General features: G+C 39.2%; 1 protein-coding gene across 1 annotated transcript in view; it reads left to right on the forward strand.

Annotated features, from left to right (window-relative positions):
* Positions 1-845: 845 nt before the first annotated feature.
* The window catches only part of LOC138308332 (prion-like-(Q/N-rich) domain-bearing protein 25), a 36,690-nt gene continuing 13,425 nt past the window's right edge, over positions 846-24,110 (forward strand). Inside the window, exons 1-2 of the mRNA XM_069249327.1 lie at positions 846-930; positions 17,911-18,060. Coding sequence (XP_069105428.1) covers positions 846-930; positions 17,911-18,060 — 235 coding nt within the window. The remainder of the gene's footprint in view (positions 931-17,910; positions 18,061-24,110) is intronic.

The following is a 24,110-nucleotide window of genomic DNA, read 5'->3' on the forward strand; positions in this document are numbered from 1 at the left end:
TTGCTGTTTTTGCCTGTAAATATAGGGTTTGTGAAGTTCAGTTTAGAAAACTGATGAAAGTAGGTCACAGTGACCTAGTTAAACATTTGTTCTATTTTAGCATTAAACACTTTAATACCGGTATTTTTTGCCGAAAACTAGGATTTTTTTTAAAGATTTAGTACTGCGTGTAAATCTTGACATGACTTGCTTAAGATGACCCTAGGGTCACATTGGCTAGGTCACATACATAGATTAAGTCATAAAAAATGGTATTATCTGTCCACTAAGCCTTTGCTGTTTTCCCATGTTTAAACCAGGATTTTAAATCATTTAGACTTGTTTTATGAGCTTAATTTCAAGCAACGCCTTCACTGCGGTAAGATGTTAGAATTATGCCTGCTGCCCCACTGCATGATCGTAAAAGGCGACTTGGGATATGTGAGGGAATGACGGCAACTTGCCGATGACTGGTTGTTAGGTTCATTGCAACCTGTCCGAATCTTATGCAGCTTCACAAACCAGGTATAAACACCATCCATCTGGCTTGCAAAAGCTTCCAGCTTCAACCCTTTCTTTTTTAATAACTAAAGGCTTTCTTACTGTTTGTGAACTTGAAAAGACCATGACACTTTCTCCACCGCACGTCATTTTCCTTCAGTCCCTCAAACGCAGCGTTCTCTGGTTCTGGTATGAAAGTAAAGTTTCTTCATGGGATGTCTCTCTGTTGCTGGTGTATTGTTTTCTCCTTGCACCCCTCCCCTTGCTAATAGCATAAAGTGTATCCGTACCATCGATGGCACCAATAGGACCAGAAGCGACCCCCATTTCCTCTCTTATCGAGTGAAGTAGCTTCAGATGGTGGAATGGGCGACCTGGTGACAACCGTGGATGGCTTTGATTTGAGTCGGCAGCAGACTGGGCCCCTGTATCTGGAGGAGGTAGACTGGGGTATGCAGACCACCCTTTTGCATCCACTGCTTCTTTGGCTTGTTGTTATAGTATTGTTGAAATAGTGATACCGAAAGTCTCGATAGCTCTTCTTCTTTTATGAACACAATACAGATGCCCAAATTGCGCAACACATCCGTTGTTTCCGCTAATGTGCGCAATGCATCCTCATAACATCCGTAACGTTTCCGTAACATTCGCAATGCTTCCGACCTGTTTCCTCAATACATGTAGTATACATTCGTAGTTGTTCGTTACATATCCGCAATATTCGAGAATTTTACCGATTGTACCCCTCATGGGAGAGCATCCGTTATCGTATTCACTTTTATTCGTGAAATATCCGCTTTTGGCCGTCATGAATTTGCAGTACGTTATTGATATATCCGTAATTCAAACTTGAAGTTAGCACCGAATTCGGGATTCGAATAACGAATCCGGTGCCAGCACTTAATTCGTTATTCAAAAATGAACAAATAAAAAAGCACTTTCAAAACATAAAAAACAGATCAAAACATAATTTCACAACCTCAAAATAAACTTAATATCTTGATAAATTGTTTTGTGTTTGAACAACGAATCTGGTTTCAGCACCGTATTCGTTATTCTGTTTTCAATTTTCAACAACGAATCCGGTGCCAGCACCTTATTCGTTATTTGAGGACTTGAAAACCGTAAAACACCTCATTATATCGTTTTTCGTTATTCAGTTTGAATAACGAATTCGGTGCCAGCAAAACGCCTGTGATTAGCCGAATCTGGTTAAATACATGTAACGTTAGCTGTAATGCTTTTAAATTATTACCATCTTATGTAAGATATTAGAAACTCTTATTGAAGTTTGTATGTTTACATAAAAGCTTTAACATTTTCAGTGTTTTGTGAAATGTTTGAGAATCGGAATTATTGTCATTATGCATAAACCCAAAACTTCCTCGTGTTCACAGCACGTTAATTGTACTACAGAAATAGAAATACAAAAGGCCTAGCGTATATAATAATATGTGTAGTAGTGTACAATGTAGTTATATGGACTATAGCTATATAGGTTGACTTCCTGGTAGATAACCAATATTATATAGCCTACCTTCATTGTGGCAAATTATATCGTTTTATTCTGAAATTTGAGTCGCTCTGTTGAGGCTCAGTCGTGTGGTGAAAATTCACCAGCTGAGATAAATGAAACTGCTGTAAGTCTTTCGGTATAAGTCAGGGGCACAGGGATATGAGAATTAGTTACAGTTTATATAGTTATGGACCGATCCGAGTGCCGTCAGACCATTTTTAGACGTTTTAGAGGTCTATACTCTGCATAGTACTGTAAACGTGATATAGACCTCTAAAACGTCTCAAAATGGTCTTATGGATCCATAATATATTATGTAAACTATAACTAATTCTCATATCCCTGTGTCCCAGACTTAAAGCTTGTCCTCGAGGTCTGGGGCTACATGTGTACAGCTCTGTACATGTATAAATACACCATGCCCCATGTCCCTATTATACAATTGTATCTGCAATTTTAGTTTGCAAGTTACACAATAATTACACGCATGAATAGTAATTATAATTAATTAAAACACACACAATATCAGCTATTTATTTATTGATAAATGATCTGATAATTATATATTCCCGTGTACAGTCAGAATCGATTGATTCACAAGGAAAGGACTCTTTATAAAGAAACACTTTAGCATACAAGCGTAGTTAAAATGGCGCGAATTTCAAAAGTATGGTCATTGACCTATACATGTACCTTTTCCACTGTGTAACATGTAGTTTTGCTATACAGTGATGGTGAAATACTAAACAGCGTGAAAATTATAACAAGTGTTCAACTGTTCATGGAGCTACAGGTTGGCTCAGTTGAATCAGAAACCAAAAACATATCCATGTATAAATACAATGTATGTTTTCGCAGAAACTTATGTTTTCGCAGAAACTTATGTTTTCGCAGAAACTTATGTTTCTGGTTGAATTACAATTTACATAACCCACCAGAGTATCCACAAAACCGTTTTAAGAGCTCTTATGGGTCTAGATTAAAAATCGGTAAAAGTTATATTCTAAATGGTACATATATTGGCATACTCGTATATATGTAGAATGTCAGTTTCACCTACTGCAGTTTTTATCTAGACCTCGTGGCCATTATAAGATCAGAAACATTTAAGGGTAAACAAAAATAATTGTGTCTTCAATATCAATGCATCCCTTTCTTTCATCTAGGTAAAATAATTATACATAGCATGGAATGTGTGATTCCTTCCCAGAGCAAAATCGTGTATTTATTTAATTTCCAGTTGCATTGACTGCCATGAGAAGTCTAAGCCGGAAAAAAGGATACGGTTTTCCGGAAACCGTTCCGGAGATTATATTACTACAAAACAAGTTTTGTCGCACTGGCTGAAACAGGAAGCAATATGCACAGTAGAGTGAACAAGAAAGACGATTGCTATTAATACCAGGGATTTATTCAATAGAACTAACTTCCTGGTTCCCAAAAAGTTTACTTCTTTAACCATAGTTTTCGATCTGGTACTGTGCCATTCTGGAAAAGTTCAGAAGAAAGTTTACCGGCTACAGTGTCGTCTGTTCGCGATCGCCTGCAGGGCGTGGGTCACTGGGTGGACCAACATTCTCATCTTGGTCTAAAACTTACCGTTCCCGGGTACTTCCTGGTTATGTAAGACGGTGATCAGGTTAGCCATTTTGTGATCGCCCGAGGGAAGACTGATAATGGGCGCCATCAGAATACCTTGGGCTGTGTTTACATGCCTTGTAGTGATGGTAAGTGTCCGGAGTATGTAGTCACAAGGGATTGTAACGTAGGTTGTGAGAAACTTGCTATAATATTTATATAAAAGGACAAGGGAACCAAGGCTGGAAGAGGTACACCTGTACAAAACTATCCGTCAAACATGGATAAATATGTATATAATATTCTTAAATAAATTTTCGACATAGAAAAACACAACTTTCACGATATAAATATATTAACATACCTTTATTTCACTATATTTACACTTGCTAGGCCACTATACGCTAATACTAGCCGATTTTTGTTTACATAACTGCATGGTAACAATTGAACTTTGAACTTGCGTAAGGAAATGTTCTGTGCAACGTAAAAGGACTACTTTTTTTAAAAAGAAACACATGGCTTTGTTTACATTTTGACGCAACATTACGTGTATATTGTTGTTTTCATAGAATTTTGGAAAAATGTAAACAATATATACATGTTTTATATTTATATATGATTCAAACAATTTTTAAATTAACAATTGTATAAAGAAACGGAAAAATAATATCCCGACCGGGGCGACGTGCTTTCATTTTTGTTAAAAATGATGGGTGTCAAATGTAAACATTACCTCTGTGCCTATGTTCGTCCTACGATCGAGCCTTTGGGGTGGACGGGTGTGAGACCCTCTGATAGAGGTCAGTTATAAACATATCCTCTTGTCTTTGTTCTTTGAGTATTTAATCATGTGTATTATAAAACATGCACCGCTAATAATCCACGTGTTGACAGTTCCGCGTCACCACAAATACATTGTATCCATCGAACACAAGTGAATTTGTTTCATCTATCGATGGCGATATGGATCTAAGCGTAGATTATATAATCACATGGCTCCCAAGGATGTAATACTGTCAAGTCAGACGACATCTCAAACACATTGAGCTACTTGAAAATCGGTGTTTTGCCAACTTCGGCAAACTAAAGTGTGTAAGCGTGTGCGTCAGCTTCGCCTCGCTGCACAATAACGGTCACCGAGTTCACACATGTGGCCGTGTACAAATTCTTTATGTTATTACGCTATATATTAACTTTTAGCAAAATTGAATATATATATTTAAAGTTCTGATCTGATTAAATAAAATTATCTCTGAAATTTACTTTGTTTGTCATGTTTATTTTACACTAAAATATTGAACTTTTTTGTCGTCGCGGATGAATAATTCTACCTTACGTGAAGCGTCACCATTCGCTGTTCAAATGAGTAAGCTCCTCCCACTTTTGACCGACTTTTATTGAATAATTACGTCACTTTCAAATGACGATTTTATTGCATAAAAAATAAATAAAAAGTCGTGTGAGTGTAAATATAGGGATTGGATTTCGTTTTTATGTTAACCATGCTTGTATGGAGCAATTCCTCTAAGAATATATTCAATATGGGGGCGCGCCCCCATAGAATATATTCTTAGAAGAATTGCTCCATACAAGCATGGTTAACATAAAAACGAAATCCAATCCCTATATGAACGTGGAAAATGCAGTCAGATTTCCTCGCAGTCGTTTTGCTTGTCCACTGAAATCTAGGTTAAACACGTTTCGAGTGGATATTGTGTACCCCATACCCGGACCCGAACTGGAAACCCCATATACACAGTGCCTGTATACTAAAAGCTACAATATTAATGTGGTAACGGTAAAGTAAAACATGTTAGAGTCTCGACTTAAGTTAGATTCTTCAATTAATGATACGTGTATTTCAAATAAAAGGTACTTCTAAGAACCTTAACCATGAAACTTAATTTATACAGAGTCTGGGTACAGAATTTCAGTGCAGTATCGGGTAAGGGGGGGGTACACTAAAAAGGTACCCATCATCAATTACAATATGGCGGATTATACGAACAAGAGTCGATTGCTGGATAAAAAAAAGTGTGATTCCTAGCTTAGTTGTTGGATTGGTTAAATGAAAGCGTTATCGGAGATAGCCTATTTGTATTTGCAATGGGAAAATATCACCAGTAAGTGAAATGAATGCATACAAAATTTGTTACAAGGGAATATGAGTGCCTTTGACCTCGATTTCACTGGACAGGCATAACGACAGTGAGGAAATCTGACTGCATTTTCCGCGTTCATAGTGAAATAAAGGTATGTTAATATATTATTTCGTGTCTGAAGTTGTGTTTTCCGTATCGCAAATTTATTTAAGAATATATTAGTATTAAATATATACATATCTATCCATGTTTGACGGAATACCGGCGACTTTTGTAGAGGCAGCTAGGTGTACCTCTTCCAAGCGAGCCGTTTGTTCCCTTGTCCTTTTATATAGTATATAGGCCTAGTACACATGTATACACAACAGACTTTCTCACAACTTACGTTACAAGTCCCTGTGTATGTAGTCTACTGGGCGAAGCTTTGTAAACATAGAGGTAAACAGTAGGGCTGGGTATTGGAAGGTCTAAAACAATACGATACGTATTGACTATACACTGAAACAATACACGATACGTATTGACGATACAGTGGACCTCTTTTTCAAATTCAGTTGACCAATGTGTTTTGAATATTGTGACAATAAAAGACAATTTTGATAAAACATTTTATAACCTGGAAAAAATCTACCAAACATTTGATTCGGTTTATCATCTGTGTTGATTAAATTATGTCAATTTGTATCTTAGTTATGGAAAAGGTATTTTCTAATCCATCTAGGGGACACAGATGCCTTAAAAACACATTCCAATTGATTGAAATGCTCTTACTTGAATGATGTTTTAGAATAAATTTTGTTTTGATTTTCCTATTTCTATAACAAAAACAGTAGGGTGAGATGTAAAACGATACAGCGATATACAACATGTTTGCATATCGATATTTGATACACTGGTGAAAACCGATACATATCGGTAAAACGATATATTGATTCAGCCCTAGTAAACAGAAACACGAAATTTCAAATCATGATAATGATGGCAATAGCGCTATATAGCTAGCAGCGTGTTTTGTTTAGTTCGCTGATCGACATAAAAGGCTTTATAACAGTGATTACTGATCAGTGGATTCAGTGCCATGTATAAAAACCAATACACATAAAGACAACTGTGCAGGGACACTGCTTCCAGAAGCATAACGTCATTGTACCCAAATTGATACAGTTACTGTACCCAAATTGATACCCTAATTGAGAAATAAGCTGAAACGTTGTTTTTTTTTTTGTTAAATCTTACCTCATTTTTCAGTGGTGATCTACCAAAGATGCACCATTTATTGATAACTACGCTTCGTTTTATGCAACTAGTTCTGTTATTTTCTCTGAAATATAACTTTGAAATTGATAACTTGATCTCAAATGTGTTGATCCCTAGAAATGTGGCCATGGCCGTGCCACAATTACTAATATACTATAATCATGTTTTTTTCAAAGCATAAGGCCTCCTCAATGAAATTTTTATTAATAATGAAATTTAAGATATGTAAACACTCAACAAAAATAGAAAAAATATAATTTTTCTATTTAATCAAGTGCATATTGCTCTCTGTTAGCGTTATTTCTCCATCTTGATTTTTATTAAAACTGTTAGGCCTACTAGATTCTAGTATCTTGTAACTTGATTGATCCATAATTATGTTTGTAGTATCTAACATTGTTTTTTTTACAATCATTAAAAATAATTGATAGTGTTCTTATGACATATACACCATATTGGAACAATATAGACTTTGGTGAATGCCACAGAAAACTGAATTTAAATCATTGAAATATCACATAAGTGACATTACCTGGTCTTACAGGGGTACTGAATTAGCGCAGGTACTGTTGTGAAAACACTTGTACAATTTTCACAGTAAAATGTATCACTGCATTCAGTAAAAGTCAGTACATGTATAATAAACGCAAGCACACCTCATTTATGTAGTAAAATCATAAAAGTATCTTTTATACATTTTTAGCTCACCTGGCCCGAAGGGCCGGTGAGCTTATGTCATGGCGCGGCGTCCGTCGTCCGTCGTCCGTCCGTCCGTCCGTCCGTCTGTCCGTCAACATTTCCTTTAAATCGCTACTAGTCATAGAGTTCTGCATGGATTGTAACCAAATTTGGCCACAAACATCCTTGGGGGAAGGGGAACAGAACTTGTATAAATTTTGGCTCTGACCACCCCGGTAGCTGCAATATTGTAGCCCAAAAGACTTATAGACAGAAAATGGTGTCGTCTTTAGAGCTACAATTGGTGCCTATTACCGCTAATGGAGCAAATTAATGATTATGCAAACCATTATTAATCATTTGTTTGCATTTTATCGTACTTGTTTGGTATCGCTTACCTACTAGGCAATAAAACTGAACCACATAAAATATCAAATTCTCATCAAGGCATCATTTTTTTTACATATTCATATGAAGAGATCTTTCTGAGGGGAATTTATACGGCGAGTCCACAAATTGTGAATTTTGACGTCTTGTGACCTGTACGGTAGATATTAAGAATGGTAGTTATGTTTGTTTTGGACAAAAATAATATGTAAATGCAATGTATACGCATAAAAATAATCGGAAACCTACAAAAAAGTATGAAAAACTATGCCCGAGTGATTTTCGGAGGCAGTGCTCCACTACGACACATAGGGACCAATTCGTACCCGGCCGAAAGGTATAGTAGGCCGGGTACGTATATTCGTTCTAACCCCCGGGGGCAGGAGGGGCGGGGCCCAATAGGGGAAATAGAGGTAAGTCCTTTAAATCGCTACTTGTCATAGAGTTCTGAATGGAATGTAACTAAATTTGGCCACAAACATCCTTGGGGGAAGGGGAACAGAACTTGTATAAATTTTGGCTCTGACCCCCCGGGGGCAGGAGGGGCGGGGCCCAATAGGGGAAATAGAGGTAAATCCTTTAAATCGCTACTTGTCATAGAGTTCTACATGGATTGTAACCCAAATTTGGCCACAAACATCCGTGGGGGAAGGGGAACAGAACTTGTATAAATTTTGGCTCTGACCGCCCGGGGGCAGGAGGGGCGGGGCCCAATAGGGGAAATAGAGGTAAATCCTATAAATTGCTACTAGTCGTAGAGTTCTGCATGGATTGTAACCAAATTTGGCCAGAAACATCCTTGGGGGAAGGGGAACAGAACTTGTATAAATTTTGGCTCTGGCCCCCCGGGGGCTGGAGGGGTGGGGCCCAATAGGGGAAATAGAGGTAAATCCTTTAATTCGCTACTAGTCATAGAGTTTTGTATGGATTGTAACTAAATTTGGCCACAAACATCCTTGGGGGTAGGAGAACAGAACTTTTATAAATTTTGGCTCTGACCCCCAGGGGGCAGGAGGGGCAGGGCCCAATAGGGGAAATAGAGGTAAATTCTATTAATCGCTACTTGTCCTAGAGTTCTACATGGGTTGTAACCAAATTTGGCCACAAACATCCGTGGCGGAAGGGGAACAGAACTTGTATAAATTTTGGCTCTGACCCCCCGGGGTCAAGAGGGGCGGGGCCCAATAGGGGAAATAGAAGTAAATCCTATAAATTGCTACTAGTCGTAGAGTTCTGCATGGATTGTAACCAAATTTGGCTAGAAACATCCTTGGGGGAAGGGGAACAGAACTTGTATAAGTTTTGGCTCTGGCCCCCCCGGGGGCTGGAGGGGTGGGGCCCAATAGGGGAAATAGAGGTAAATCCTTTAATTCACTACTAGTCATAGAGTTCTGCATGGAATGTAACCAAATTTGGCCAGAAATATCCTTGGGAGAATAAGAACTGAGTTTGTATAAATTTTGGCTCTGGTCCCCCGGGGCAGGAGGGGCGGGGCCCAATAGGGGAATTATAGGTAAATTCTATAAAGTGCTACTTAATTGTCCAAGAGTTTTGTATGGATTGTAACTAAATTTGGCCACAAGCATCCTTTGGGGTAGGAGAACAGAACTTGTATAAATTTTGGCTCTGACCCCCAGGGGGCAGGAGGGGCAGGGCTCAATAGGGGAAATAGAGGTAAATTCTATCAATCGCTACTTGTCCTAGAGTTCTGCATGGATTGTAACCAAATTTGGCCACAAACATCCTTGGGGGAAGAGGAACAGAACTTGTATAAATTTTGGCTCTGATCCCCTGGGGGTAGGAGGGGCGGGGCCCAATAGGGGAAATAGAGGTAAATCCTTTAAATCACTTCTTCTCATAGAGTTCTGCATGGATTGTAACCAAATTTGGCCACAAACATCCTTGCAATTGGGAGAAGGGGAACAGAACTTGTATAAATTTTGGCTCTGATCCCCCGGGGGTAGGAGAGGTGGGGCCCAATAGGGGAAATAGAGGTAAATTCTTTAAATCGCTACTAGTCATAGAGTTCTGCATGGAATGTAACCAAATTTGGCCAGAAACATCCTTTGTGGAAGGGGAACAGAACTTGTATAAATTTTGGCTCTGACCCCCAGGGGGCAGGAGGGGTGGGGCCCAATAGGGGATTTAGAGGTTAATATTAAAATTCCTTCAGAAAAGAAACAATGAACCTGTATTCAGAAAATTATTTGGCATTACAAACCAGGTGAGCGATACAGGCCCTCTGGGCCTCTTGTTCTTGCTGGGTATATCAATTTGGGTATACATAATGTGACAAAACTAGAAATTTTGACACAAGCTGTTAATCATTCTAACAGTAAAAATAAGCATTGTAATATCAAAAAACAAAGCATCAAAATAAAGTTTGTATGCTCTTCTTAAAAACAAATCAGAAAAAATGAAACACACCAAGCAACACATGTCATAAAGGAGAAATCTGTGTGTATTGGTATCAATTTGGGTACAATGACGTTATAGTTACATGTTTCTGCTATTTCATTTCCAATACCTGTAATTGGGAAATTCTTACAGCATTTGCATTAATTTAAGGATCATTGAAAAAAGAAAATTAAAGGAAATCTAACTGATTTAGTTTTTTTAGCTCACCTGGCCTGAAGGGCCGGTGAGCTTATGTCATGGCGCGTCGTCCGTACGTCCGTTAACATTTAATTTAAATCGCTACTTGTCCTAGAGTTCTGCATGGATTGTGACCAAATTTGGCCACAAATATCCTTGGGTGAAGGGGAACAGAACTTGTATAAATTTTGTCTCTGACCCCCCAGGGGCAGGAGGGGCGGGGTCCAATAGGGGAAATAGAGGTACGGTAAACCTCCGGTTAATTCGAACCGCCGGATAGTTCGAACACGCAAATTTTTCCAGAAAAACGGTAATTTTTTAGCTTGTGATAGTTCGAACACTGACTTTTTATAATCAATCCTATTTCGGATAGTTCGAACACGTCAAATTATGAACGTAAAAGTAAGATTTTTGTCGGCAAATCGGCGCAATGGGGTCCCCAAAAATGGTGATATATTTGCATATTGCAACAGTTTTGGTGTTTGGAATAAAGATTGTATAAATGATCATTATAATGACCACATGACAGATAATTAATGAACATTTTAAGCCATAAATAAAAATAATTTATGCCGATATATCGTACACAAATGTTTAATCTTAGGCCCAGACAATGTATATTTGAATTCGCTGTACCTGATGGAAACACGTGGAAGAAATCGCCAATGTTTGTTAAGTTCAATCTAGATACGGATATCAGTTTAAGTCATTTTCTGTGGTTTAAATAAAGTTTCTATCTCAGTTAACGGACGTCGATGTAAATTATAGGTCGCATCGTGAACGGTGCTGTTTGGGGCCTTGTCCACGTGCACGTATGCATGCGGCTTCTGCTACGCAATTAAATATGAATTCACAAATTAAATGCCCATGTTTATGAAGAAAATGATTGAATATATTATCTTCAGGAAACTAAATACTTACCCGATAGATTTTCTGCCTTACATTGCTTATGCCTGGTACATCGGTACTCAAAACTGATTTTTAGCTCACCTGGCCCGAAGGGCCGGTGAGCTTATGTCATGGCGCGGCGTCCGTCGTCCGTCGTCCGTCTGTCGTCCGTCCGTCGTCCGTCCGTCCGTCTGTCCGTCAACATTTCCTTTAAATCGCTACTAGTCATAGAGTTCTGCATGGATTGTAACCAAATTTGGCCACAAGCATCCTTGGGGGAGGGGGAACAGAACTTGTATAAATTTTGGCTCTGACCCCCGGGGGCAGGAGGGGCGGGGCCCAATAGGAGAAATAGAGGTAAATCCTATAAATCGCTACTAGTCATAGAGTTTTGAATGGAATGTAACCAAATTTGGCCACAAACATCCTTGGGGGAGGGGGAACAGAACTTGTATAAATTTTGGCTCTGACCCCCCGGGGGCAGGAGGGGCGGGGCCCAATAGGAGAAATAGAGGTAAATCCTATAAATCGCTACTTGTCCTACAGTTCTGCATGGATTGTAACCAAATTTGGCCACAAACATCCTTGGGGGAGAGGGAACAGAACTTGTATAAATTTTGGCTCTGATCCCCCAGGGGCAGGAGGGGCGGGGCCCAATAGGGGAAATAGAGGTAAAACCTTTAAATCGCTACTTGTCCTAGAGTTCTGAATGGAATGTAACCAAATTTGGCCACAAACATCCTTGGGGGAAGGGGAACAGAACTTGTATAAATTTTGGCTCTGGTCCCCCGGGGGCAGGAGGGGCGGGGCCCAATAGGGGAAATAGAGGTAAATCCTTTAAATCGCTACTAGTCATAGAGTTCTGAATGGAATGTAACCAAATTTGGCCACAAACATCCTTGGGGGAAGGGGAACAGAACTTGTATAAATTTTGGCTCTGACCCCCCGGGGGCAGGAAGGGCGGGGCCCAATAGGAGAAATAGAGGTAAATCCTTTAAATCGCTACTAGTCATAGAGTTCTACATGAATTGTAACCAAATTTGACCACAAACATCCTTGGGGAAAGGGGAACACAACTTGTATAAATTTTGGCTCTGACCCCCCGGGGGCAGGAGGGGTGGGGCCCAATAGGGGAAATAGAGATAAATCCTTTAAATCGCTACTAGTCATAGAGTTCTGCATGGATTGTAACCAAATTTGGCCATAAACATCATTGAGGGAAGGGGAACAGAACATGTATAAATTTTGGCTCTGACACCCCGGGGGCAGGAGGGGTGGGGCCCAATAGGGGAAATAGAGATAAATCCTTTGAATCGCTACTAGTCATAGAGTTCTACATGGATTGTAATCAAATTTGGCCACAAACATCCTTGGGGGAAGGGGAACAGAACTTTTATAAATTTTGGCTCTGGCCCCCCGGGGGCAGGAAGGGTGGGGCCCAATATATATATAGGGGAAATAGAGTTAAATCCTTTAAATCGCTACCAGTCATAGAGTTCTGGATGGATTGTAACCAAATTTGGCCATAAACATCATTGAGGGAAGTGGAACACAACTTGTATAAATTTTGGCTCTGACCCCCCGGGGGCGGGAGGGGTGGGGCCCAATAGGGGAAATAGAGATAAATCCTTTAAATCGCTACTAGTCATAGAGTTCTGCATGGATTGTAACCAAATTTGGCCATAAACATCATTGAGGGAAGGGGAACAGAACACTTATAAATTTTGGCTCTGACACCCCGTGGGCAGGAGGGGCGTGGCCCAATAGGGGAAATAGAGGTAAATCCTTTAAATCGCTATTAGTCATAGAGTTCTGGATGGATTGTAACCAAATTTGGCCACAAACATCCTTGGGGGAACGGGAACAGAACTTGTATAAATTTTGGCTCTGACACCCCGGGGGCAGGAGAGGTGGGGCCCAATAGAAGAAATAGAGGTAAATCCTTTAAATCGCTACTTGTCATAGAGTTCTGCATTGAATGTAACCAAATTTGGCCACAAACATCCTTTTTGGAAGGGAAACAGAACTTGTATAAATTTTGGCTCTGGCCCCCCGGGGGCAGGACGGGTGGGGCCCAATAGGGGATTTAGAGGTTAATATTAAAATTCCTTCAGAAAAAAAACAATGAACCTGTATTCAGAACATTACTTGGCATTACAAACCAGGTGAGCGATACAGGCCCTCTGGGCCTCTTGTTACCGATTTCAACTCGGATAGTTCGAACTCACGATTTTTTAGCTCACCTGGCCCGAAGGGCCGGTGAGCTTATGTCATGGCGCGGCGTCCGTCGTCCGTCCGTCGTCCGTCGTCCGTCGTCCGTCTGTCCGTCAACATTTCCTTTAAATCGCTACTAGTCATAGAGTTCTGCATGGATTTTAACCAAATTTGGCCAGAAACATCCTTGGGGGGAGGGGAACAGAACTTGTATAAATTTTTGCTCTGACCCCCCGGGGACAGGAGGGGCGGGGCCCAATAGGGGAAATTGAGGTAAATCCTATAAATCGCTACTTGTCCTAGAGTTCTGCATGGATTGTAACCAAATTTGGCCAGAAACATCCTTGGGGGAAGTGGAATAGAACTTGTATAAATTTTGGCTCTGACCCCCCCGGGGACAGGAGGGGCGGGGCCCAATAGGGGAAATAGAGGTAAATCCTATAAATCGCTACTTGTCCTAGTGTTCTGCATGGATTGTAACCAAATTTGGCCAGAAACATCCTTGGGGGAAGGGGAACAGAACTTGTATAAATTTTGGCTCTGACCCCTCGGGGACAGGAGGGGCGGGGCCCAATAAGGGAAATTTAGATAAATCCTATAAATCGCTACTTGTCCTAGAGTTCTGCATGGATTGTAACCAAATTTGGCCAGAAACATCATTGGGGGAAGGGAATCAGAACTTGTATAAATTTTGGCTCTGACCCCCCGAGGACAGGAGGGGCGGGGCCCAATAGGGGAAATTAAGGTAAATCCTATAAATCGCTACTTGTCCTAGAGTTCAGCATGGATTGAAACCAAATTTGGCCAGAAACATCCTTGGGGGAAGGGGAATAGAACTTGTATAAATTTTGGCTCTGAACCCCCGGGGACAGGAGGGGCGAGGCCCAATAGGGGAAATAGAGGTAAATCCTATAAATCACTACTTGTCCTAGTGTTCTGCATGGATTGTAACCAAATTTGGCCAGAAACATCCTTGGGGGAAGGGGAACAGAACTTGTATAAATTTTGGCTCTGACCCCCCAGGGACAGGAGGGGCGGGGCCCAATAAGGGAAATTGAGGTAAATCCTATAAATCGCTACTTGTCCTAGAGTTCTGCATGGATTGTAACCAAATTTGGCCAGAAACATCCTTGGGGGAAGGGGAACAGAACTTGTATAAATTTTGGCTCTGACCCCCCGGGGACAGTAGGGGCAGGGCCCAATAGGGGAAATAGAGGTAAATCCTATAAATCGCTACTTGTCCTAGAGTTCTGCATAGATTGTAACCAAATTTGGCCAGAAACAACCTTGGGGGAAGGGGAATAGAACTTGTATAAATTTTGGCTCTGACCCCCCGGGGACAGGAGGGGCGGGGCCCAATAGGGGAAATTTAGGTAAATCCTATAAATTGCTACTTGTCCTAGAGTTCTGCATGGATTGTAACCAAATTTGGCCAGGACCATCCTAGGGGGAAGGGGAACAGAACTTGTTTAAATTTTTGCTCTGACCCCCTGGGGACAGGAGGGGCGGGGCCCAATAGGGGAAATAGAGGTAAATCCTATAAATCGCTACTTGTCCTAGAGTTCTGCATGGATTGTAACCAAATTTGGCCAGAAACTTTCTTAGGGGAATAGGAACAGAACTTATATAAATTTTGGCTCTGACCCCCCGGGGGCAGGAGGGGCGGGCCCAATAGGGGAAATAGAGGTAAATCCTATAAATCGCTACTTGTCCTAGAGTTCAGCATGGATTGAAACCAAATTTGGCCAGAAACATTCTTGGGGGAAGGGGAATAGAACTTGTATAAATTTTGGATCTGACCCCCTGGGGGCAGGAGGGGCGGGGCCCAATAGGGAAATTTAGGTAAATCCTATAAATCGCTACTAGTCTTAGAGTTCTGCTTGGATTTTAACCAAATTTGGCCCAGAAACATCCTTGGGGTTAACAGAATTCCTATAATTTTTGGCTCTAACCCTCTTGAGCAGAAAGAGTGGGGCCCAATAGGGGAATTAGAGGTAAATATTCAAATTTCTTCAGAAAAGAAACAATGAACCTTACTAGGCATTACAAACCAGGTGAGCGATACAGGCCCTCTGGGCCTCTTGTTCCTGAAGCTTAATTTCGGATAATTCGAACTGGTCCATCAATATCTATTTAATTTTGTTCGAAATAACCGAAGGTTTACCGTAAATCCTATAAATCGCTACTTGTCCTAGAGTTCTGCATGGATTGTAACCAAATTTGGCCACAAACATCGTTGGAGGAAGGGGAACAGAACTTGTATAGATTTTGGCTCTGACTCCCCGGGGCAGGAGGGGCGGGGTCCAATAGGGGAAATAGAGGTAAATCCTATAAATCGCTACTTGTCCTAGAGTTCTGCATGGATTGTAACCAAATTTGGCCACAAACATCCTTGGGGGAAGGGGAACAGAACTTGTATAAATTTTGGCTCTGACCCCCCGGGGGCTGGAGGGGCGAGGCCCAATAGGGGTAATAGAGGTAAATCCTATAAATCACTACTTGTCCTAGAGTTCTACATGGATTTTAACCAAATTTGGCCTCAAACATCCTTTGGGGAAGGGGAATAGAACTTGTATAAAGTTTGGCTCTGACCCCAGGGGACAGGAGGGGTAGAGCCCAATAGGGGGATATAGAGGTAAATCCTATAAATCGCTACTTTGTCCTAGAGTTCTACATGGATTGTAATCAAATTTGGGTCACAAATATCATTGGGAAAAGGGGAACAGAAACCTGTGTAAATTTTGGCTCTGACCCCCTGGGGGCAGGAGGTGCGTGGGCCCAATAGGGGAAATAGAGGTTAATCCTTTTAAAATCACTACCTAGTCATAGAGTTCTGCATGGAATGTAACCAAAATTTGGCCAGAAACATCCTTAGGGGAAGGGGAACAGAGTTTTGTATCAATTTTGGCTCTGACTAGCCCCCAGGGGGCAGTAGGGGCGGGGCTCAATAGGGGAAATAGAGGTTAATCCTTTAAATCGCTACTAGTCATATATTTCTGCATGGAATGTAACCAAATTTAGGCAGAAACATTCTTGAGGTAAGGGGAACAGAGTGTGTATAAATTTTGGCTCTGATCACCCCAAGGGCAGGAGGTGCGGGACCCAATTAGGGGGAATAGGAGGTTAATCCTTTAAAACGCTACTAAATTTGGCCAGAAATATCTTGGGGGAAGGGGAACAGAGTTTGTATCAATTTTGGCTCTGACTAGCCCCAGGGGGCAGTAGGGGCGGGGTCTCAATAGGAGGAAATAGAGGTTAATCCTTGAAATTTGCTACTAGCTATAGAGTTCTGCGTGGATTGTTACTAATTTGGCCAGAAACATCCTCTGGGGAATGGGAACAGAGTTTGTATAAATTTTGGCTCTGACCCCCTGGAGCAGAAAGAGTAGGGCCCAACAAGGAATTTAGAGGTAAATCTTTAAAATTCCTTCAGAAAAGAAACAATGATCCTGTATTGAGAACATTATCTGGCATTACAAACCAGGTGAGCGATACAGGCCATCTGGGGCCTTTGTTTCATATCTTGATCAGACCAAATTGTAGCAGTTGAAAAAAACATCTAGAGAAGAAGCTGTACTAAATGTAAAGTTATATATGTCTGCTTATGTAGGTTTGCTTTTATACATGTATACATATATATTATTCAATATAGAATTATTATTTATAGGGTTACTTTAATGTTCCACACTGGCTGTGTCATCAACATATCTTTCAAGTTTCAACAGGAAATTAGCTATATATAAGATCTAGACGCAGTAGCCAGAATCATTATGCTACATCATCAGATGATGAAAAAATATCATGTTGCTAGTTTATATATAATATATTGAATTTTGATCATGATTCAACACCAGATATCATTTTATATACATTTGTATATTCAAACATGCTGTTGTGACTAAGCCTGTATCAATTAAGACCACCGGCTTATTAGACCACCTTCTCAGGTTCCCAAAATGGTCAATCGAACACATTTTGTTCCTGTGTATAAAGATCTAGACATTTGGCTATTTAAAGACCATTTTTCCTTGGTCCAATATGATCATGAGTAGTCTAGATCTTTACAGACAGGTTTGACAGGAGATCAAGAAGAGAGCTAAAACTATATAGCTCAAAAAGTCTATATTTTCCTTTTTATTTGTTTTATTTATTAGTAACTTTAACTAATCAGGAAAATATTTTTATTATGCATGCACTTTTTTCTTTCTATAGATAGTTTTTGTTGTTCAGTGGAGGATGTAAGGCAGATGTTGGTACAGCCTGTTACAGACACCACTAACTGTACTACAGGGGAGGTCTGTAATGGTTCATCATGTGTCTGTGATACAACTCATTACCAGAATGGTGTTAACTGCCTGGAAAGTAAGTGATATGCCGATCTACAGTATATAGATACATGATTGTCCTCATCAGCATGGACTCTATATTGTCTAGGCTAATGCTCACTATCATCCTTTATGTTAAAAATTGCATTATTTAAATTATAGGATTTTAACAGTATTGCCTGCATGTGTATACATGACTTTTAGATTTCTATTTTTTCACTGCATAATTTTTGGATGTTTAGTCTACTTCTTGTAATAATAAGTAGACGTCTTGGTATAACAGTGATGTGCCGTTTACTTTGTATTTTCCAATTTTCCAAACCATCCAAGTAGGTTCGAGAAATTTAAAACATATAGAAAATCTAAAATTGGTTCATTTCAGTGATTTAGGGACTCTCCTGAGTCCAGCGTAAAATCATGATTTTTTCTGTTGGACTTGCCAAAATTTTGAGAATTCTTTATTTTCTGTTTACTAGGACTTCATGAAGATTTTTGAAAATTAATGTTAGACTTGTCTTAAAAAATTCCTACATAACTTGCTGTCCATTACATGTTTTTTTTCAGTGGAAAATTGAAGTTTTCTAATATATATGATACTGTAAAAACCATTTAAATTTTGTTGGACATTTACGTAAATCTTATTTATTTCGTGGGCACATAAAAAACGACGAAAAATAAAAACACAAACAAAAATTTAACCACAACTTAATCTTTATCTTAAATAGAAGAACAACGAAAATATCCTCAACGAAAACGTTTATAGACATCAAATAACAAAATTTTACCCCAACTAAATTAGATATTTTTACAATATAATGGGTCTATTCACAACAGTAAAAATACCAATGCTTCAATGTCTTTTACTAAGTTTTATTCAGAAAACTAAAAACAACTTAAAAAACTAGATTTGATCGCGATCAAAACACGGGATTTCCACCTATGTATGATATAAGTAATGTTAGCGAACAGACGATTGCTTGAACGACGACGAACGATCTCACTCAATATTAATCAGAAAGCGTTTCTTACGAAAGTAGTCTGGTCCAACCGAAAAACAGATTTAGGGGAATCCCCTTTTGGGCACAAGATTTCATAGAGAGGTGAATATATAGGAACCTGCTGATTGGATATATTCAGGGTACACCAGTTAATGGTTTATGTGTGGGTCGGACAATACATGTAGATGTAAAATTTGTAAAGAATTTTGATAACTTCATTTAACCTGAATAGTAGCAAACGTTAACACGGTCCTCTATGGGAATTTATTTGGTTCTGTGATCTCAAAACGGCCGGGTAGTTTCTCAAAATAGCACCGGTTGTGTTTGAACATCCGGTGTCACAGGTGACGGCTCTGCCACACACATAAAAGGTTTTTAAACCTGTCAGTTATTGTGTTTGTGCATTACTTTTATTGTTTGTTTGTTCAAAATGTACGTCCTATTAACAGCTAGGGTCACGTAAGGACGGCCTCCCATGTATGCGGTGTAGTTACACATGTACGTGTATTTACGCAAACACGTGTACATTGTTCATATATACGTGTATATGTAGTGTGATAGAACGGGTTTCTATCATTGTTGCATTTATTTCTACAGTATGTATATTTGTTATTGCACTCTTCTAAGTCTTCACTTCAGTGATCTGTTTATGTATCTTGGACCTAAATTCAAGGGAACACCAGTGAGAACAGGTCTTATCTAGGGTGTGTTTGCTGTTTAGCAGTCACATTCATCAACCTAGTTGTCCTCATGATCACACCCCGATGATGACCGCTGGCCGGAGTACACGTGTGGTACACGTGGGAGGTTTTTATCAGTCAGTTGAGCCTTGTCTGTTTTAAGCGGAAGATATATTTAGTGTGTAGGTGGGTTGTTGTAGCAACGGTTTCACCTAAATATGGTGCTCTGTCCGGACATTGACCAATCAGTGGTCACTTTGGGGTAATGGGTTGATGAGTTGTTATAAAAGGGGCTGATTCTAAGGAAGCTTTGGTCTTGACTTAGGGAATAGGTAGGGAGCAGAGCCACGTCGTGCACTGTCAACAGTGCAACACTTGCGGGGTTTTCTGAGCTAGACTGCAACGTGGGTCTTTACTTAGAGTGTATCTATAGCTAACGTAGGGTTTGTGTATAATTAGGGGTTGTCAGGGGCTTAGGGCTTAGGCATCCTAAGGTATCCTAGTTTACACCGTTGGTTTTATATACCTCTAGAGTTAAGAACATTTGTAGGTGGTTAGTTGGCTCCGTAGGGTGTTAGGCTTTGTTTAGGGAACGTGGTAATCACACAGGACTTAGCTAATTAGGCCTAAAGTTTGGCTATAGTTAATCTTGGATACATTGTTACTGCTTCGGCACTTATATATCTCTTATTGTTATCTGTCTTAACGGGCACTATTGTGAATCTTCTATGTAATAATTAATCTACTTGTCTTTTATATAATAAATAGTTATTTGTACCTGTATTTACCTAGTTGAGTTATTGGATTAGTGTCAGTACTTCCGCTACATCCTAGAGATCGAACCAGTTGAGATACAGGCCTGTAACCTGTGGAGGAAACGGGATCCGGAGAAGATTTGTGACGACTGTGGACTCTGTTGTATACTAAAAATACTATACGATCACGATTTGGGACTTATACATATAACGGGAGCTACAGTCGGATCGCCCCTCCGGGTCTCTTGTGGAAAACCCTCCCTATTACAGTAGCACTTAAAACATCCCGAAAAGTATTGAAAACTAAATGTAAAAATACCTTCGAAACGGCCCGTGTGTAACGAAGATTGAGCCCAGGACAGAATTTTAACCCGGCCGCTGATTGGCTGGCTTATTATGAATTTCAAAATTAAAAATGTTTTCTGACAGGTGATTATTCCTTGATAACCGTGATATGAATTTGGAAATTCCGATTGAGATTTAGGTTCAAAATATCAATTTTGATAATGAATAGGTAAACACATTAGAATTTCAGGTTTTTTTAAAGTGCAAAAATTCTCCTTTTCTTATGAAGATCTTGGACCAATGCGGAATAACACGTACGATTAGAGTTTTAGTATTAGATATGGATTATCTCCCTTTGGCCACAGGCCACATCATGTAATCACAACTCAAAATCGCTGAAAGTTCTATACCTCCGCCATTTTGAATCATATGACATTGAAATTGGTCATTTTATGTGTCTGAAAGCATGATCTTTCACATCCAATTCAAAACATTTCACCTTTGAATTTTCATGAATTACGATAAAATTTACGTTAAAAAATGAACGAAACGCCATATTCGGAGGGGTGTATTTCCACCATTTTCTAATTCCTGATTTTGAAATTATAACTCTGTACAGACAATATATCAATGTCTACATTTACATCAAATCAACACCCTAAATTAAATCATAAAGGCCCTACGAGCTCACAAATTACGAAAAAAAATAAGGAAAACATACAGGTTTAAAGGCGCTGAAACGCGTGCCGCAAGGACAAATATAAACTAAAAATTCGATTTTTGATGTCCTATATCTCCGCCATTTTGAATCTGATGACCTTGAACTTGGTCATTTTATGTGTCTGAAAGCATGATCTTTTACATCCAATTCAAAACATTTCACCTTTGAATTTTCATGAATTACGCTAAAATTATACGTTAAAAAATGAACGAAACGCCATATTCGGAGGTCTATATTTCCGCCATTTTCAAATTCATGTCTTTGAAATTAAAAACCTGTACAGACAATAGGCTAAAGCTAACATTTACAAAAAATCAACACCCTACATGAGATGATCAAGGCCCTACGAGCTCACAAATAACGGACAAAAATAAGAAAATGAAACAAATTGCCATATTTGGAGAGCTATATTTTCGCCATTTTTCCATTTAACCCCTTAAAAATAAATAACTTTTGAAGACAAAAAGTTCATACAACATAGGTATGAGAAATCAACACTGTACATACAGGTTTAAAGGCGCTGAAACGTCTCGGGCAAGGACAAATATAAACTAAAAATTCGATTTTCGATGTCCTATATCTCCGCCATTTTGAATCATATGACCTTGAAATTGGTCATGATTTATGTGTCTTAGAGCATAGCTCTTTCACATCTAATTCAAAACAATTTTCTTTGAAAATTCATAAATAACGGTAAAATTTACTTTAAAAAAATGAACGAAACGCCATATTCGGAGGGCTACATTTCCGCCATTTTCAGTGCTTTGTCTTTGAAATTGAAACCCGATACAGATAATATGTTAAAGTCTACATTTACAAAAAATCAACACCCTACATTAAATTATAAAGGCGCTACGAGCACACAAATTACGATTGAAAAATAAGGAAATGGAACAAATTGCCATATTTGGAGAGCTATATTTCCGCCATTTTTCTATATAATCCCTTTAAAACCCAAAACTTTTGAAGACAAAAGTTCATACAACACGCGGTATGAAAAATCAACACCGTACATACAGGTATAAAGGCGCTGAAACGTCTCTCGGGCAGGGGCAAATATAAACTAAATTTTCGATTTTTGATGTCCTATATCTCCGCCATTTTTTGATCATATGACCTTGAATTTGGTCATTTATGTGCCTGAGAACATGCTCTTTCATATGCGCCATTCGAAACATTTCTATGGTAAAGTTCATTTTTGACCTTTGTTTGACCTCATTTGACCCCCTAGTGAACTCGTGACCTTGACATAATTTCTGATTAACATGTAATGAGAAAAAAACGTGAATTATCGTGATCTACATGGAGAATGAAAACGTACATGTTGTGTAGCGTACGGTTATGAAATTATGAGCGTTTAAAGTTCGTTCGAAAAAAGCAGTTTTTTACGTCTGTGACCCTTGACCTTGAACGTTATCCTCCAAAATCGAGAGTACATTTGAAGAACTCATGTACGTACATAACGTGTCCAAATTTACAGCGCTCTACACCTCTTATTTATAAAGAAGAAGTCGTTTAAAGATTTAAAGCTTTTTGAACCCTGTGACCTTGAATGAATGTCAAGGTCAATAAAAAGGCATAAGTTCTGTAGACATTCGTCCATGCTATGTCTATACAAAAAATCAAGCATGTATGTTAAGTATTAAAGGCGCTGAAAACCTTTAAATATTTTTGGCGGGAAAACGCCAAAATATCCTTTTTTCAAAGGCCTATATCTCCGCCATTTTGGATCTCATGACCTTAAAACTTGTCATTTATATATTTCTGAGGGCATGCCCTTTCATATCCAACTTTCAAAACTTTTCTGTGACAAATTTCGTTTTTGACCTTTGTTTGACCCCGTAGCGAACTCTTGACCTTGACATAATCTCATGATAACATGGCATGGGAAAAGCACGCGCAATGTCAAGATCTATCTGAATAACAAAACGTGAACGATGTAAACCATACAGTAATGAAGCTATGAGCGCTTAAACTTCGTTCCAAAAAAAATGTTTTTTTACGTCTGTGACCTTGACCTTGAACATTTTTGTAAAAAATCGAACGTACATTTCAAGATCTTATGTACATTCATAACGTGTCCAAAGTTGAGCGTCGTACCTTATTTCGTTCCTGAGATATCCTGCGGAACAAGATTTGTGGAATAAGAATAAAAAAGAAAAATAAGAATAATAATAATAAGAAGAAAAAACAGAACAATAACAATAGGGATTTCCATCACCTCAATGAAATCCCTAATAAGAAAAAAAACTTTTTAAAACCACATTTAAAGCAATAGCATCCTCCATACAATTTAGAAGGCCAGGATCTCGATCTACATATAGATATAATGACAACTTATATTTGTATTAAATTTTGTTTTTGTTTTACCACAGAAACTAAAGTTCTTTGGCTTCATTCTCGAAGCTTATTGAAATCTTCGGTTTCTGTAGAGGTAATATTCAAAGGATCACTTAATTTGCTATGTAAATAATTGTTTTACATGTTTTAGACCACCATCATCTGATTGTGGGCTATTCAAATCGCTTTTCTGTCCGTGGTCACTGTCATCCGTCCTTCTGTGTCCGCGTCCGTCTGTCCGTCCGTCCGTCCTTCAGTATGTCCTTCGGGTCCGTTAACATTTATTGTTACTTTTTTTTTTGTTAAGC

This window comes from Argopecten irradians, chromosome 1 (genome assembly GCF_041381155.1).
Source record: "Argopecten irradians isolate NY chromosome 1, Ai_NY, whole genome shotgun sequence".
Taxonomy (NCBI): Eukaryota; Metazoa; Mollusca; class Bivalvia; order Pectinida; family Pectinidae; genus Argopecten; species Argopecten irradians.